The 15,483-nt window shown below is 51.4% G+C and overlaps 1 protein-coding gene across 2 annotated transcripts; it reads left to right on the top strand.

The window, feature by feature from the left end:
* Positions 1-12,475: 12,475 nt before the first annotated feature.
* Nicol1 (NELL2 interacting cell ontogeny regulator 1) lies at positions 12,476-13,958 on the top strand. Of its 2 annotated transcripts, none has more exons than XM_006972872.4 (4): positions 12,476-12,575; positions 12,770-12,919; positions 13,096-13,184; positions 13,847-13,958. In XM_006972872.4, exons 1-4 carry the CDS (start codon positions 12,503-12,505, stop codon positions 13,910-13,912), a joined length of 378 nt encoding a protein of 125 aa, XP_006972934.2. In that variant the 5' UTR covers positions 12,476-12,502; the 3' UTR covers positions 13,913-13,958. The 2 variants fall into 2 exon arrangements, with proteins under 2 accessions (XP_006972934.2, XP_015846913.1); XM_015991427.3 differs by having other exon boundaries at positions 12,498-12,650.
* The last annotated feature ends 1,525 nt before the right edge of the window (positions 13,959-15,483 follow it).

The raw sequence follows: 15,483 nt of genomic DNA, 5'->3' as shown, positions 1-15,483 counted from the left end.
GCTTTCACAAGTCTCTGCAGAAAACTGCAGGACAATCTGATAGCCAGAAGGAAATGCCTTTGGTGTCCTTTTCGGGGAAGTACGTTCAGCACATCCTTGGAGCCCTCCTGATCTCTAAGACTCTGAATAAGAACAGATGCTCCCACTCCCCCTTCTCCAAACATACCGAACCGCAGAGGGCAGACAGGATACAGACACTGCCTCATGGGCTATGAGGGTGAACTTGGGACTCGCTGAGGGGGCTTGGCTACTGTGAAATTCTCCATCTTGCTTCTGTGGAAAAACTTGACGGAGTGTTGTGGAATATTATTTTGAGATGCAACACTTATTTATGCTGTGGAAAATTTGTTTTAATGATGCAAAAATGTGTTGCATTCTTTCATGTTGCATTTATTTAACTCTGTGAAGCTGTGTTACTGTGCCTGTCTAAAACACCTGATTGGTCTAATAAAGAGCTGAACGGCCAATAGTGAGGTAGGAGAAAGGATAGGTAGGGCTGGCAGGCAGAGAGAATAAATAGGAGGAGAAATCTGGGAGAAAAGGGTTGAGGAACAAGAAAGAGGAGGGGAGGAAGACTTAAGGGGCCAGCCACCCAGCTTCACAACAAGCCACAGAGAAGGAAGTACAGAAAAGTATATAGAAATAGAGAAAGATAAAACTCCAGAGGAAAAGATAGACTGGATAATTTAAGAAAAGCTGACTAGAAACAAGCCAAGCTAAGACCGGGCATTCATAAGTAAGAATAAGCCTCTGTGTATTTATCTGGGAGCTGGGTGGCGGGCCCCCAAAGAGTAAAAGACAACTGCATCAGAGACTGGATCTCAGCAGCCTCACCTCCAACTTGGGTCTGGCTGCAGCTGGATAGCAGTCCCCATTGACTGGAACACAGAATCCCAGGCTCTCGGCTGTGCTAGCCACAGCTCTGGTGAGGAGGCACACCAGGCTCTTTTCTTGTGTTGGCCACAGTAGCCGTACCGCCTTCCTCCATGGCCAGCTGCTGGCAAAGCCTAATGATGACCGAGCTGGTGAAGGAGCAGTGTTTACTAGGCTCAGCCTCACGCCATAAGGTGATGCCAGGCATCCAGAGCTCAGAGGCATGACAGCTCCACCATGTGGACGTCAGCTGGGTGTGGTGGCGCCTGCCTTTAATCCCCAGCACTTGGGAGGTAGAGGCGGGTGGATCTCTGTGAGTTCCAGGCCAGCCTGGGCTACAGAGTGAGTTCCAGGAAAGGTGCAAAACTACACAGAGAAACCCTGTCTCGAAAAACTAAAAAAGAAGAACATGGCTGCTCTTAGGTATGGTGGAAGGGAAGGTTTATTGTAGATAAAAGGGAGAGCATAGCCAGAGGCAGAGACACCTGGGAGAGTCTGAGTGGACATGGCCAGACTGAGCTGGACCATGTCGGGAGAGAATGAGAGCAAGATAGCAGCCACAGACTAAGAGTTGTGGCCTGGGCCAAGGAACTGGTATAGCCAAAATGGAGCTGAGGGGAGGGAAGCCTAGTGGGCTGGAGAGTTCAGGGTGGGGCCAGGGTATGTCAGACATACCCCAAAACAAGTGGAGACAGAGGGGGGCTGGGAGAACCTGGAGGCCAGGTCCGGTTTATGTTAAATAGTCACCTCAGTCATTTGTCCTGGGTTTAAGATATGACACATGGCAGGAGACCCGCCATCTTCTCTGAAGGTACACTGGCGTGGGATTGTGGACTGTCCCCATGTCTTCTATTTGTCCAGGCTATTAATTAGCCACTGTCTCTGTCTGTCCCTCCACTGCTGTCCCCAGCACATCTGCTGGATTTTTTTTTTTTTCTTTTTTCCAAGGTTTCTCTGTACAGCCCTGGCTGTCCTGGAATGTAGTCAGGCTTTTCTTTTCTCTTCTCCTCTCCTCTCCTCCCCTCCCCTCCCCTCCCCTCCCCTCCCCTCCCCTCCCCTCCCCTCTCCTCCCCTCCCTCCCTTCCTCTCTCTCTCTCTCTCTCTCTCTCTTAGATTTCTTTATTATGTACACAGTGTTCTGCCTGCCTGCCAGAAGAGGGCGCCAGATCTCATTACAGATGGTTGGGAGCCACCATGTGGTTCTTGGGAATTGAACTCAGGACCTCTGGAAGAGCAGCCAGTGCTCTTAACCACTGAGCCATCTCTCCAGCCCATAGTCAGGCTTTTCTTTGGGCTGCCAGCTCACAAAAAATGATACGAAGACTTATTATTATGAAAGCTCGGTCTTAGGCTTAGGCTTGTCCCGCTAGGTCTTATAACTTAAATGAACCCATTTCTATTCATTTACGTGATGCCTTGTGACTCGTGGCTTTTACCTCTCCCCCTGCATGTCTTGCTCTCCCTGCATTTAGCTCAAGACTCCTCCTTTCTTCTTCCCAGAGCTCTCTGTCCCCAGAAGTCCCACCTAACCTCTTCTTGCCTAGCTAATGGCCGTTCAGCTCTTTATTAAACCAATCACAGTGACACATCTTCACAGTGTAAAGGAATATGCCACAACACTGGAACTCGCCCTGTAGACCAGCCTGGCCTCGAACTCACAGAGATACGACCCTGTCTCTGCCTTCGGAGTGCTGGGATTAAAGGCGTGCATGTGCCACCAATGTCTGGCGGGACTGTGTTCTCACGCCCTAGAATTCTTAGTTGGTTATGTTTTAAACTTGGTCATGCTTACTTTGCTTGTTTAAGACAGGGTCTCCTGTTATCTTAGGCTGGCCCTGATTGAGTGCTGGGAGTGTACAGCACTACACTTTGTCATGTCGTCTGATTTTATGTTCACCATTTCTTGATATTTTCAACTTTCTCTCTCTTTTACAAACCCCTTGGCACAGTCCCCCAAAAGCCAGCCCTTTCTTGCTTCCCTGTGGGGCCCTGTTCCTGGTATGTCTAGTTCCTCTGCACATTACTCATTGCCCAGGACAGTGATCTCTTAGACCCAAGGCCTCAGATGACTCTGTCACCTGCAAGGTCATGAGGACATGCTTTGGCTGATGGATGGCAGTGTTACTGGTCTAGGGCCATCACTAATATGCCCACTAATTCATTTTTTCTTGACCACTCTGTGGTCATGATTTGGTACTTGCCACAAAACCACAGAGGTATGTTTCCCCTTCTTTGGCCCCAACATTACTAGGACATGCCTCGGGGCCTGTCGGTGTGGGCAGAAAGAGATTGCACTTATCATCATGTCCCCAGTTCCATTCGGTGCAGGGGGTGACAAGGGAGACATCAGACACCTGGGATTTGCCACAGAGGTTTTTAGGCCAGAAGTCTCCACCTCAGCTCTCTTCCCCTGCCCTACGGGGTGCCAGCTGCCAATGCACAAGCCCGTCCCCTACCCTATCCCTCCTAGCCTCAACCTGACAATTTTGTTTTTTTTTTTTGAGACAGGTGTTCACTATGAAGCCCTGACCTGGATCTTTCTATGTCAAAAAGGCCAGCCTGGAATTCATAGAAATCTGCCTGTCTCTGCCTCCTAAGTGCTGGAATTAAAGCTATGCTCCACCAACCCCCTGTCAAATCTTTTTTTAAAGTTTTAAAATTGTTTTTAGATTTATTTTATGTATTTGGGTGTTTTGCCTGCATGTATGTTTATATTCATTTTTTGTTTTGTTTTGTTTTTGTTTTTGTTTTTTTCAGGACAGGGTTTCTCTGTGTAGTTTTGGTGCCTGTCCTGGATCTTGCTCTGTAGACCAGGCTGGCCTCGAACTCACAGAGATCCGCCTGGCTCTGCCTCCCAGTATTGGGATTAAAGGCGTGTGCCACCACCGCCCGGCTTGCATGTATGTATGTAAACCATGGGCGTGGTTGGTGCCCACAGGGGCCAGAAGACATCAGATCCCCTAGAACTAGAGTCACTGATGGTTATGAGCCTCCATGTGGGTGCTGGGAACTGAACTTGGGTCCTTTGGAAGAGCAACAAGTGCTCCCAACCACTGAGCCATCTCTCCAGCCCCCAATTCCTGCCAAATCTTGAAGCTAGGTAGTCCCCACAGACATACCAGATCCTTTCTAGGAAAGCTGATCCAGAGAGGTTGTGGGACAAGATCCTGAGACAGAGCTGGGGCAAGAGTGGTGTGTGTGTGTGTGTGTGTGTGTGTGTGTGTGTGTGTGTGTGTGTGAAAACCCTGCCATTACAAAGAGAACAAGCAGGCATCTGGGAGGAGGGTCCTGGGGAGGTGAGAAGGCCTAGGACTGTCCTGCACTTTGAAATGTGTAACAGGCACTGTGATGCTGAGGGAGCCTGGCCCCGCGTGTGCTTTGATATGCAACCACAGGGAGCCGGTTGTCCTTCTTCCCAAGGTCAGGGGAAGGGCTGCTCTTGGCAGATGGGGACTGGTTTCACAAGTTCCTGAGGAATGCTGGTTTATCTGACCCCAGGAATCCTACAGTCCAGCTTGAGCTCATTTCTAGATATATGAACTTGTCCTCTGGTGGTTGGAGATTTGGGGCGTCTCTTGGAGCAGACGCCAGGCAGCTAGGCTTGTCTGAGAATGACTCTCAGCCGTCTTTACCACACTCTTTTTTCAGAGGGACGGGGCAGTGAAATCCAGGGACTTCCTTAAATTATTTTGAGTTGTTGACTTTCTGTCTTGAGTTTAGCTGCAGGATGGAAAGCTCTGGGGAAATTTACACCACAAGGGTCTTCTTCAGTCACCTTGCTTGATCTTGGATTGGTAATTAGAAGTCCTGTCTTCACATCCCAGTCCTGGGATGACAGGCATACACGATGGAGCTAGACATCAAACCCTGGTTCAAATGTTTGCGTGGTGCCGGGCAGTGGTGGCGCATGCTTGTAATCCCAGCCCTCAGGAGGCAGAGCCAGGCTGTAAGTTTGGGTCCAGTCTGCTCTACAGAGCGAGAGCCAGGACAGGCACCAAAGCTACACAGAGAAACTCTGTCTCGAGAAACAAACAAACAAACAAACAAACAAAAAAAAAACAAAACCAAACTAAAACCAAATGTTTGCATGGCAAACACTTTATTTGTTTTTTTTGTTTTTTTGTTTTTTTTTTTTTTTTTTTGAGACAGGGTTTCTCCGTGTAGCTTTGCGCCTTTTCCTGGAACTCACTTGGGAGTCCAGGCTGGCCTTGAACTCACAGAGATCCGCCTGGCTCTGCCTCCCGAGTGCTGGGATTAAAGGCGTGTGCCACCACCGACCTCCGGCAAACACTTTATTTAATGAAACCCCTTCCTAGATTTTTTTTTTAAATCCATTTTAAATGTTAAGTTTAATGTTTGTTGAACAGAGCTCAGTTACTGTTGTACCTGTTTCGAGAAACCCCCAGAGACCACCAAGGAGCCGGTTTCCAAAGCAAGCACATAAGGGTCTTTTTATTCAGGTTCAACCTGGCAGATGGAAGGAAATGTTGTGAGAGCCATGAGCCCAGGTTTTTAATAGGGAAGAACCACAAGCTGGGAATTGGCAACTTGGATTGGGCAGAAGGGGCAAGGTGATTTTTTTGAAACTATTGGTCTAGACTTTTGGCGGGGAACCACAACCCGCTGAACAAGATTATCTGGATTGCTCAACAGGATTATCTAGATATCTCCAAGGGCCATAAACCACAGAGAGGATCCTGTTAAGCTTTCCTTTCCTGTCTAAACAGCAGACAGGATGTCTGCAGGAGTATCTGGATCCTGTTAAGCTTTCCTTTAAACAGCAGACAAGATGTCTGCAGGAGGACACTGCTCTGTATCCGTTCGAGTTATCATGGCATATTCCTGAGCCTGTAAAGTTAAGTCTAGGCCTTCACATTACCCTGACAACTTAACCTTTAGTTCCTCAATGTAGTTGATCCAGGTGTCTATACAACTTCCTTCCATGCCCCACAGGAACTACACAGACATGCCACAGTGACCACCTCCCAGTCACATCGTTTCTCTCTCCCTCCCTTCTCCTCCACTAACCTCCATGTGGCATCCAGCTGTGCTATTCCAGGGACCTGTAAGGCACAGTCTGTGTCTCTGCTAAGCCCTGGACTGACACTCTTTATCTCAGCTACTAAACCTCAACAGCTTCAGAGGCCTATGTAGTTCTCATCCAAGGCAAACCTAAGGTCAAGGGCAACCTGTGACTCAGTTATTCCTTCCCTTGGCTTTCACAAGTCTCTGCAGAAAACTGCAGGACAATCTGATAGCCAGAAGGAAATGCCTTTGGTGTCCTTTTCGGGGAAGTACGTTCAGCACATCCTTGGAGCCCTCCTGATCTCTAAGACTCTGAATAAGAACAGATGCTCCCACTCCCCCTTCTCCAAACATACCGAACCGCAGAGGGCAGACAGGATACAGACACTGCCTCATGGGCTATGAGGGTGAACTTGGGACTCGCTGAGGGGGCTTGGCTACTGTGAAATTCTCCATCTTGCTTCTGTGGAAAAACTTGACGGAGTGTTGTGGAATATTATTTTGAGATGCAACACTTATTTATGCTGTGGAAAATTTGTTTTAATGATGCAAAAATGTGTTGCATTCTTTCATGTTGCATTTATTTAACTCTGTGAAGCTGTGTTACTGTGCCTGTCTAAAACACCTGATAGGTCTAATAAAGAGCTGAACGGCCAATAGTGAGGTAGGAGAAAGGATAGGTAGGGCTGGCAGGCAGAGAGAATAAATAGGAGGAGAAATCTGGGAGAAAAGGGTTGAGGAACAAGAAAGAGGAGGGGAGGAAGACTTAAGGGGCCAGCCACCCAGCTTCACAACAAGCCACAGAGAAGGAAGTACAGAAAAGTATATAGAAATAGAGAAAGATAAAACTCCAGAGGAAAAGATAGACTGGATAATTTAAGAAAAGCTGACTAGAAACAAGCCAAGCTAAGACCGGGCATTCATAAGTAAGAATAAGCCTCTGTGTATTTATCTGGGAGCTGGGTGGCGGGCCCCCAAAGAGTAAAAGACAACTGCATCAGAGACTGGATCTCAGCAGCCTCACCTCCAACTTGGGTCTGGCTGCAGCTGGATAGCAGTCCCCATTGACTGGAACACAGAATCCCAGGCTCTCGGCTGTGCTAGCCACAGCTCTGGTGAGGAGGCACACCAGGCTCTTTTCTTGTGTTGGCCACAGTAGCCTTACCGCCTTCCTCCATGGCCAGCTGCTGGCAAAGCCTAATGATGACCGAGCTGGTGAAGGAACAGTGTTTACTAGGCTCAGCCTCACACCATAGGGTGATGCCAGGCATCCAGAGCTCAGAGGCGTGACAGCTCCACCATGTGAACGTCAGTTGGGTGTGGTGGCGCCTGCCTTTAATCCCCAGCACTTGGGAGGCAGAGGCGGGTGGATCTCTGTGAGTTCCAGGCCAGCCTGGGCTACAGAGTGAGTTCCAGGACAGCCAGAGCTGTTACACAGAGAAACCCTGTCTCGAAAAACTAAAAAAGAAGGACATGACTGCTCTTAGGTATGGTGGAGAAGGTTTATTGTAGATAAAAGGGAGAGCATAGCCAGAGGCAGAGACATCTGGGAGAGTCTGAGTGGACATGGCCAGACTGAGCTGGACCATGTCAGGAGAGAATGAGAACAAGATAGCAGCCACGGACTAAGAGTTGTGGCCTGGGCCAAGGAACTGGTATAGTCAAAATGGCTCCGTTATAAAAGGACCAGAGGAGCTGAGGGGAGGGAAGCCTAGTGGGCTGGAGAGTTCAGGGTAGAGGCAGGGTGGGGGCCAGGGTATGTCAGACAAGTAGAGACTGAGGGAGGCTGGAAGAACCTGGAGGCCAGGTCCAGTTTATGTTAAATAGGCACCTCGGCCATTTGTCCTGGGTTTAAGATATAACACATGGCAGGAGACCCGCAGTCTTCTCTGAAGGTACACTGGCGTGGGAATGTGGACTGCCCTCTATGTCTTCTATTTGTCCAGGCTATTAATTAGCCACTGTCTGGTCTGTCCCTCCACTGCTGTCCCCAGCACATCTGCTGGATTTTTTTTTTTCTTTTTTCCAAGACAAGGTTTCTCTGTACAGCCCTGGCTATCCTGGAATGTAGTCAGGCTTTTCTTTTCTCCTCTCCTCTCCTCTCCTCTCCTCTCCTCTCTCCTCTCTCCTCTCCTCTCCTCTCCTCTCCTCTCCTCTCCTCTCCTCTCCTCTCCTCTCCTCTCCTCTCCTCTCCTCTCCTCTCCTCTCTTTCTCTCTCTCTCTCTTAGATTTCTTTATTATGTACACAGTGTTCTGCCTGCCTGCCAGAAGAGGGCGCCTGCTGTGGGATGTTCTGTATGTCCTGTGGGAGCCCTTCTTGGGTTCTTTGTGGCGTTACCCAGCAGGTCCGTATAGAGGATGATTAGGACCATGGGCCTGAGTGCAGGTGTCTGAGATGGTCTGCACTTGGCTGTGCTGGGGGATGGTCTATATGTCAAGTTGCTCTGATTGGTTAATAAATAAAACCTGATCGGCCGTGGCTAGGCGGGACTAACAGAGAGGAGAAATAAAAGGACAGGAAGGCAGAAGGACTGACTGCAGCCGCCGCCATGACCAGCAGCATGTGAAGATGCCGGTAAGCCACCAGCCACGTGGCAAGGTACAGATTTATGGAAATGGACTAATTTAAACTATAAGCACAGTTAGCAAGAAGCCTGCCACGCCCATACAGTTTATAAGTGATATAAGCGTCTGAGTGATTATTTTATAAGTGGCTGTGGGACTGGTGGGTGACAGAGATTTGTCCTGACTGTGGGCAAGGCAGAAAACTCAAGCAACAGGCACCGATCTCATTACAGATGGTCGTGAGTCACCATGTAGCTCTTGGGAATTGAACTCAGGACCTCTGGAAGAGCAGCCAGTGCTCTTAACCGCTGAGCCATCTCTCCAGCCCATAGTCAGGCTTTTCTTTGGGCTGCCAGCTCACAAAAAATGATACGAGGACTTATTATTATGAAAGCTCGGTCTATAGCTTAGGGTTGTCCCACTAGGGTCTTATAACTTAAATGAACCCATTTCTATTCACTTATGTGATGCCACGTGACTCGTGGCTTTTACTTCTCCCCCTGCATGTCTTGCTCTCCCTGCATTTAGCTCAAGACTCCTCCTTTCTTCTTCCCAGAGCTCTCTGTCCCCAGAAGTCCCACCTAACCTCTTCTTGCCTAGCTAATGGCCATTCAGCTCTTTATTAAACCAATCACAGTGACACATCTTCACACAGTGTAAAGGAACATGCCACAACACTGGAACTCACTCTGTAGACCAGCCTGGCCTCGAACTCACAGAGATACGACCCGGTCTCTGCCTTCTGAGTGCTGGGATTAAAGGTGTGCGTGTGCCACCAATGTCTGGTGGGACTGTGTTCTCACGCCCTAGAATTCCTAGTTGGTTGTCTCAAACTTGGTCATGCTTACTTTGTTTGTTTAAGACAGGGTCTCCTGTTATCTTAGGCTGGCCCTGATTGAGTGCTGGGAGTGTACAGCACTACACTTTGTCATGTCGTCTGATTTTATGTTCACCATTTCTTGACTCTCTTTTACAAACCCCTTGGCACAGTCCCCCAAAAGCCAGCCCTTTCTTGCTTCCCTGTGGGGCCCTGTTCCTGGTATGTCTAGTTCCTCTGCACATTACTCATTGCCCAGGACAGTGATCTCTTAGACCCAAGGCCTCAGATGACTCTGTCACCTGCAAGGTCATGAGGACATGCTTTGGCTGATGGATGGCAGTGTTACTGGTCTGGGGCCATCACTAATATGCCCACTAATTCATTTTTTCTTGACCACTCTGTGGTCATGATTTGGTACTTGCCACAAAACCACAGAGGTATGTTTCCCCTTCTTTGGCCCCAACATTACTAGGACATGCCTCTGGGCCTGTCGGTGTGGGCAGAAAGAGATTGCACTTATCATCATGTCCCCAGTTCCATTCGGTGCAGGGGGTGACAAGGGAGACATCAGACACCTGGGATTTGCCAGAGGTTTTTAGGCCAGAAGTCTCCACCTCAGCTCTCTTCCCCTGCCCTACGGGGTGCCAGCTGCCAATGCACAAGCCCGTCCCCTACCCTATCCCTCCTAGCCTCAACCTGACAATTTTGTTTTTTTTGAGACAGGTGTTCACTATGAAGCCCTGACCTGGATCTTTCTATGTCAAAAAGGCCAGCCTGGAATTCATAGAAATCTGCCTGTCTCTGCCTCCTAAGTGCTGGAATTAAAGCTCTGCTCCACCAACCCCCTGTCAAATCTTTTTTTAAAGTTTTAAAATTGTTTTTAGATTTATTTTATGTATTTGGGTGTTTTGCCTGCATGTATGTTTATATTCATTTTTTGTTTTGTTTTGTTTTTGTTTTTGTTTTTTTCAGGACAGGGTTTCTCTGTGTAGCTTTGGTGCCTGTCCTGGATCTTGCTCTGTAGACCAGGCTGGCCTCGAACTCACAGAGATCCGCCTGGCTCTGCCTCCCAGTATTGGGATTAAAGGCGTGTGCCACCACCGCCCGGCTTGCATGTATGTATGTAAACCATGGGTGTGGTTGGTGCCCACAGGGGCCAGAAGACATCAGATCCCCTAGAACTAGAGTCACTGATGGTTATGAGCCTCCATGTGGGTGCTGGGAACTGAACTTGGGTCCTTTGGAAGAGCAACAAGTGCTCCCAACCACTGAGCTATCTCTCCAGCCCCCAATTCCTGCCAAATCTTGAAGCTAGGTAGTCCCCACAGACATACCAGATCCTTTCTAGGAAAGCTGATCCAGAGAGGTTGTGGGACAAGATCCTGAGACAGAGCTGGGGCAAGAGTGGTGTGTGTGTGTGTGTGTGTGTGTGTGTGTGTGTGTGTGTGTGCGCGATCGCGGGCACCCGAACTGTATGTTCAAAGTAAAGGGTTACAGTCCCTGGCAAACTAAAACCAAAACATATATTCTTTCCCCCTTCCTTCTTCCTTCCCTCCCTCCCTTCTGGTATAGGGGATTGAACCTAGGGCTCACACATGGTAGGCAAGTGCTCTACCATTGAGCTATATGCCCAGCTGGCAAAACGCTTTTTAAAAACTTAATTTTTAACCTAACCTGTAGACTAACAATATAACCTCCAAAGCTCCCAACCGGCACATAAATATCAAGAACTCAAAAGCACTTATGTCTCAAATCTAAGCTAAATCTAATTGGGTCCCACCTCACTTTATATTGACTTGTCCTGAGTGGCTGTCCTTAGAGGAACACTCAGCCATACAGCCAGCCCCAGGAACGTCCTCCTGGAGGAGCTGCTGACAGGGCTGCTTGGCACCGTGCAGGGGACGTCACTGTTCTTCAAGTCCGGGTGTGCAAGGGATGGGGGCGTGGCTGCTCTTCTCACCCCAGCCTCCAGAGAAAGTTGGGCCAGATGGACAGAGATGCAGCCAGCGTCTGGGGGTAAAGAAAGGACCGTTGGTTGCTGGCCCCAAGGGGGCTGATAAAGTGGGGGTGCAGTGGGCAGGGTGAGGACAGAGAGGAGTCGGAGGGAGAGAGAAAAGAGAGGAGCAGATAGGTTTGTGTGAGCTGAAGATCCCTGAAGACATGGCCTCATTTAACTGCTCTAGAGGGCTGCAACACTCATGCAGCCCAGTGGTTGACTGTGGAGACCCAGAGCCAAAGTGATCTGGTGTTGACTTAAGTCCTTTAATAGTTACCCTACCTTGTCTGTCTGACTTGGCAACCCGGTGACAAATATCTCAGAATGTATCACCAATGTCCCCCAACTATAAAACTAGAGCCGCCAGATAACATTTGAAATTATTATGGAGAGATCCCGCCCGCCAGATGCATCTGCATTCCCAGCCTTGGTCACTCACCTGGCTTAGAATAAACTAGTCTTTCCTTTAAGAGCACGGTTCCTTCCTGTCACCGGTGACCTTTGAGGCCACTTTTGAGTGGTTTGAATAGAAATCTCAGCGGGTTTTCTGAAGAGAGTGTGTGTAGTGTGTTTGGGTGGGAAGGAGCAAATGGCTCACCTGGACCCTCCAGCGTGGCTCATGGTCATGGTTAGCTTAGATCCTGGAATGAAACAGAGTGGAAGGCTTCTTCACCCCACCCCAGTGCTCACTTGGGCCAATCCCGCAAGATGCAAGTCTAACCAGAGCCTTGCTTTCCGAGGGAAGGCGAGCTCCTCTCCATGACACCTTGATGGGCAGGGCACTGCAGTGACAAACCGATGTGGTGTGGAGCCCCAGGCCCTCTCCTGACTGCGGCTCGCCTGCACCTATCTCGAGGTTCCAAGGCTTCAGCCAGGACACTCCCTCAGCCTGGGCGCACTGGCCCTGGACAGTATCCCACGCTGGTCTTCCACACGCGTGGGTCCCCGAGAGCTGGCCATCAAATTCGGCGGCGGCCAGCAACTGATCACCGTGGAGAAACAGCACCCAGGCCGCAGGTGCTGGCTGAGCACTGAGTGCGCGGCCAGAATGGGGAGGTCGCGGCAGGTGCCTCCAGCCCTGCTTCTATGTCCTCCGCTGCGCTCCTGAGCGGGTGCGCGAAAAAGCCTTGCGCAGAGTGGGAGCAGCTAGCGCCAGGCGCGCGCGGCCGCGGTGTTTCCATGACGACGACGTCGGGGGATCCGGGTGGGGTCGGCCTGGGCGCATGCGCGCGCGTGCGGTTCGCGGTGCGTCTTCCCGTGTCGCCCGCGCTGCTGGTCGCGGTTCCGTGAACCGCGGTAAGGGTCGGGTGGGGTCCGCGAGGCCCGGGGAAGGCTGGGACCGAGCTAAGCAGACCCGAGTTCGCGGGACGCGTGAGTGGAGTTGGGCTGTGGGTCGCGAGCCGGGGGTGGGCGGGGCCGCCGTCGCCGCCAGGGGACCGGCTCGGGTCCAGCCTGGTGCGCGGCGTCACTGACCGCTCTGCTCACTGCAGGGCGGCCCAGGGCTCCCTCGGCCATGGCCCCCGCGTCCAGGTCCTTGCTGTCGCCGCCGACTTTGCTGCTGCTGCTGCTGTTGCTGCTGAGCTTGGCGCTGCTGGGCGCCCGCGCCGAGCCCGCCGCCGGGAGCGCTGTCCCCGCGCAGAGTAGGTGCCCGAGGAGGGGGCGTGCGGGAGGCGTCTTTGTTTCCTGGGCGGTCACTTCATGGGTGGGAACTGGAGGGCTGGCGACAGGGACTGGGACGCCGCTGGGCGCTCGGCTGGGACCTGGCTGGGGCTTGGTGTGTCCCACCCTCACGTGATGCTGATCCCGGTCCCCGCAGGCCGTCCGTGTGTGGACTGCCACGCGTTTGAATTCATGCAGCGCGCCCTTCAGGACCTACGGAAAACGGCCTACAGCCTGGACGCGCGGGTGAGTACACAAGGTCAGGGAGGTCTGGCTTTGGTTTGTAAGCACTCCAAGACCTAGACACTCAGTAAGGATCTGGGACCAGATCCCACCTGAGAACGCCCTCGTGCCCAGTGCTCTGTCTAACCTCTGCCAAGGCCTCAGGGCACTTTGTCCTGTGACTTGTGGTAGCTAGTGTACTCCAGGGATGTGTAGTACTACACTAAGATCTCCCGTGAGAGATGAGCCCAGAGTAGAAAGGAGAAACTGAGGCTGGGTATAGAGGTTATGGTGTGTGCGGACCGGAAAGCTGGGTAGGACTAGACGCAGCCCTTTTGGGGTAGTCAGGAGGACACTCCCAACACTGGTGTCTCTCCCCACTCCCCAGTGAAGCCTCTACTCCTCTCGTGGATTGTGGAGTGGGAGTGCGTGATGGAGGAGCTTTGAGTGAGGGGTGTGAGCTGAAAGATGTGTGGAGGGGGATGGGTGGAAGGAGGGACCTCAGCAATGGAAGCTGCTCTGGAGGGAATAAGTGATAAGGTACCTAAAGGGCAAGGTGAGGAGCCCCCCCCCCCCCGGAAGTCCCAGCAGGGTACCTGGGTGAAAGCGAAGAAGCCAGGAAGGCCTGGGAAGGTGTCAGGTGTCTAAGAACTCTGTCCCATCCTCGTGCTCTGGTTCCTTTGCAGACGGAGACCCTTCTGCTGCAGGCTGAGCGCCGGGCTCTGTGTGCCTGCTGGCCAGCTGGACGCTGAAGATCCTTGGCCAGTGATGTCCCCTGTCAATAAATGCCTGCTAGCATGCCTGTGTCCCGTGTCCCTGCTCTGGCCATCAGAGCCACCCTTGTTGCCCTGTCATAACCCTCTCTGGGGCTCGGTTTTCCTGTCACAGGGGGTCGGGTACTGTTTGGCACTGTCCCGTAGCTGCCGCACCCGTGCTGAGGTATCCTTGCCTGCCCATCCAAACACTTGGCCCTCCAGACACCGACGCTGCAGTTTTTCGTCTTCTCAGACCTGTCCCAGCCAGCCGGGCCTTGTTTGGAGGCCAGGGGATCTTGATAATGGCCTCCCCCTTCTGAGTTCTCCAAGGCCTCTCTCCACAGGGGTGGGCGTGGCCCTGTGGAAGCTGAGCTCTGGGACCCTAACCTGGGGCTTCTGGAGAAGGGAGCAGCAGTGGGCAACAGGCAATGGGTAAATGTCCTTTCCAGGAGGGGGAGCTGGGATGGTTCCACCAGCAGACCCAAGCTTGGCCCCTGGGTACCAAGGGCTTCTGGGTGGAGGTAGTGGCCTCTCTCACATCTGCACGTGTGCATTAGCGGCAGACCTCAGATAGGTCTCTACTTTTATTGGAAACTTTGTGCAAGTCAAGTCAAAGCTTTCCCCCCCCTTTCTCTTATCAAGGTAGGGCATGCACTCACACTGTTGCAAACACTGCCAGGAGCCCAGCACCAGGAGCCCAGCAGGGCTGAGGTTGAGTGACAGCCTCGCCCTAAGCACAACACTATCCGATCCGGGGCATCGGTTCCTTGATTGGCACCATGCCCCACAAAGAGCTAAGCCCCACCCCACCATGGAGGCTCTTGGAAGAGTGCTGAGACCACGGTCCAGGTGTGCTGCACCAGCCAGGTTTCTGGGTTCTCCCTGAGCGAAGGAGGTAGACATATACTCCTGTGCCATTGGTTGGTCTCGCTCTGGTCATCCCTGGTTGCAGGAGAGACCAGAAGTATAACCTTGTTCTAGGGGTAGGTTGCCAGATTTAGCAAGCCAAATGCAGAAACACTTTTTAGTACCCTTTATACAATGTTTGTGGGATGTACTTATGCTAAAAGTATTGTTTACTCTAAATTCAAAATTAACTGCCCTGTATTTTATGGATGCCCTTGACACAAATAGCCAAAAAAGTATGGTGTAGGGTCCTCTGGGGACGTGCTTATGGAACGAAGTAGGGGTATCAGCCAGGAAGGTAGGATGGAGGGGTCTGGAGGTTGGTAGTCATGTTCCAACCCACCCTGCAGGAGTCAGGGGCTGCAAGAAGCTGGAGAAGGAAGAGAAGAGGCAGTGTGGCAGGTGAGCCTCTTTGGAGCTTTGTGGTCTCTAAAATCGTGTGTATATGCATACACATGCGTGTACACAGAGGACAGTTAGGGAGATAGTTGTCTCCTTCCACTGTGGGTTCCAGCCATTGAACTTGGATGGTCAGGCTTGCTTGGCAGGGTCTTTTACCCGCTGAGGTCTCTCTCTGACTTTATAAGGTTTTGAGCCAGCAGAATCGAGGTCTGTGTGAACAGGTGCTTGTGGTTGCTAGAGACACTAGATGGCTCTGGAAG

This window comes from Peromyscus maniculatus, chromosome 10 (genome assembly GCF_049852395.1).
Source record: "Peromyscus maniculatus bairdii isolate BWxNUB_F1_BW_parent chromosome 10, HU_Pman_BW_mat_3.1, whole genome shotgun sequence".
NCBI classification, from domain to species: Eukaryota; Metazoa; Chordata; class Mammalia; order Rodentia; family Cricetidae; genus Peromyscus; species Peromyscus maniculatus.
The sequence above is the reverse complement of the archived record's forward strand: the minus strand, read 5'-3'. Positions and strand labels throughout refer to the sequence as shown.

Coding starts and splice junctions, on each gene's coding strand:
- Nicol1 (XM_015991427.3), top strand. CDS start 12,503: ATGCGCGCGCGTGCGGTTCGCGGTGCGTCTTCCCGTGTCGCCCGCGCT. Junction 12,920..13,095: donor GAGCGCTGTCCCCGCGCAGA/GTAGGTGCCCGA, acceptor CGGTCCCCGCAG/GCCGTCCGTGTGTGGACTGC. Junction 13,185..13,846: donor CCTACAGCCTGGACGCGCGG/GTGAGTACACAA, acceptor GTTCCTTTGCAG/ACGGAGACCCTTCTGCTGCA.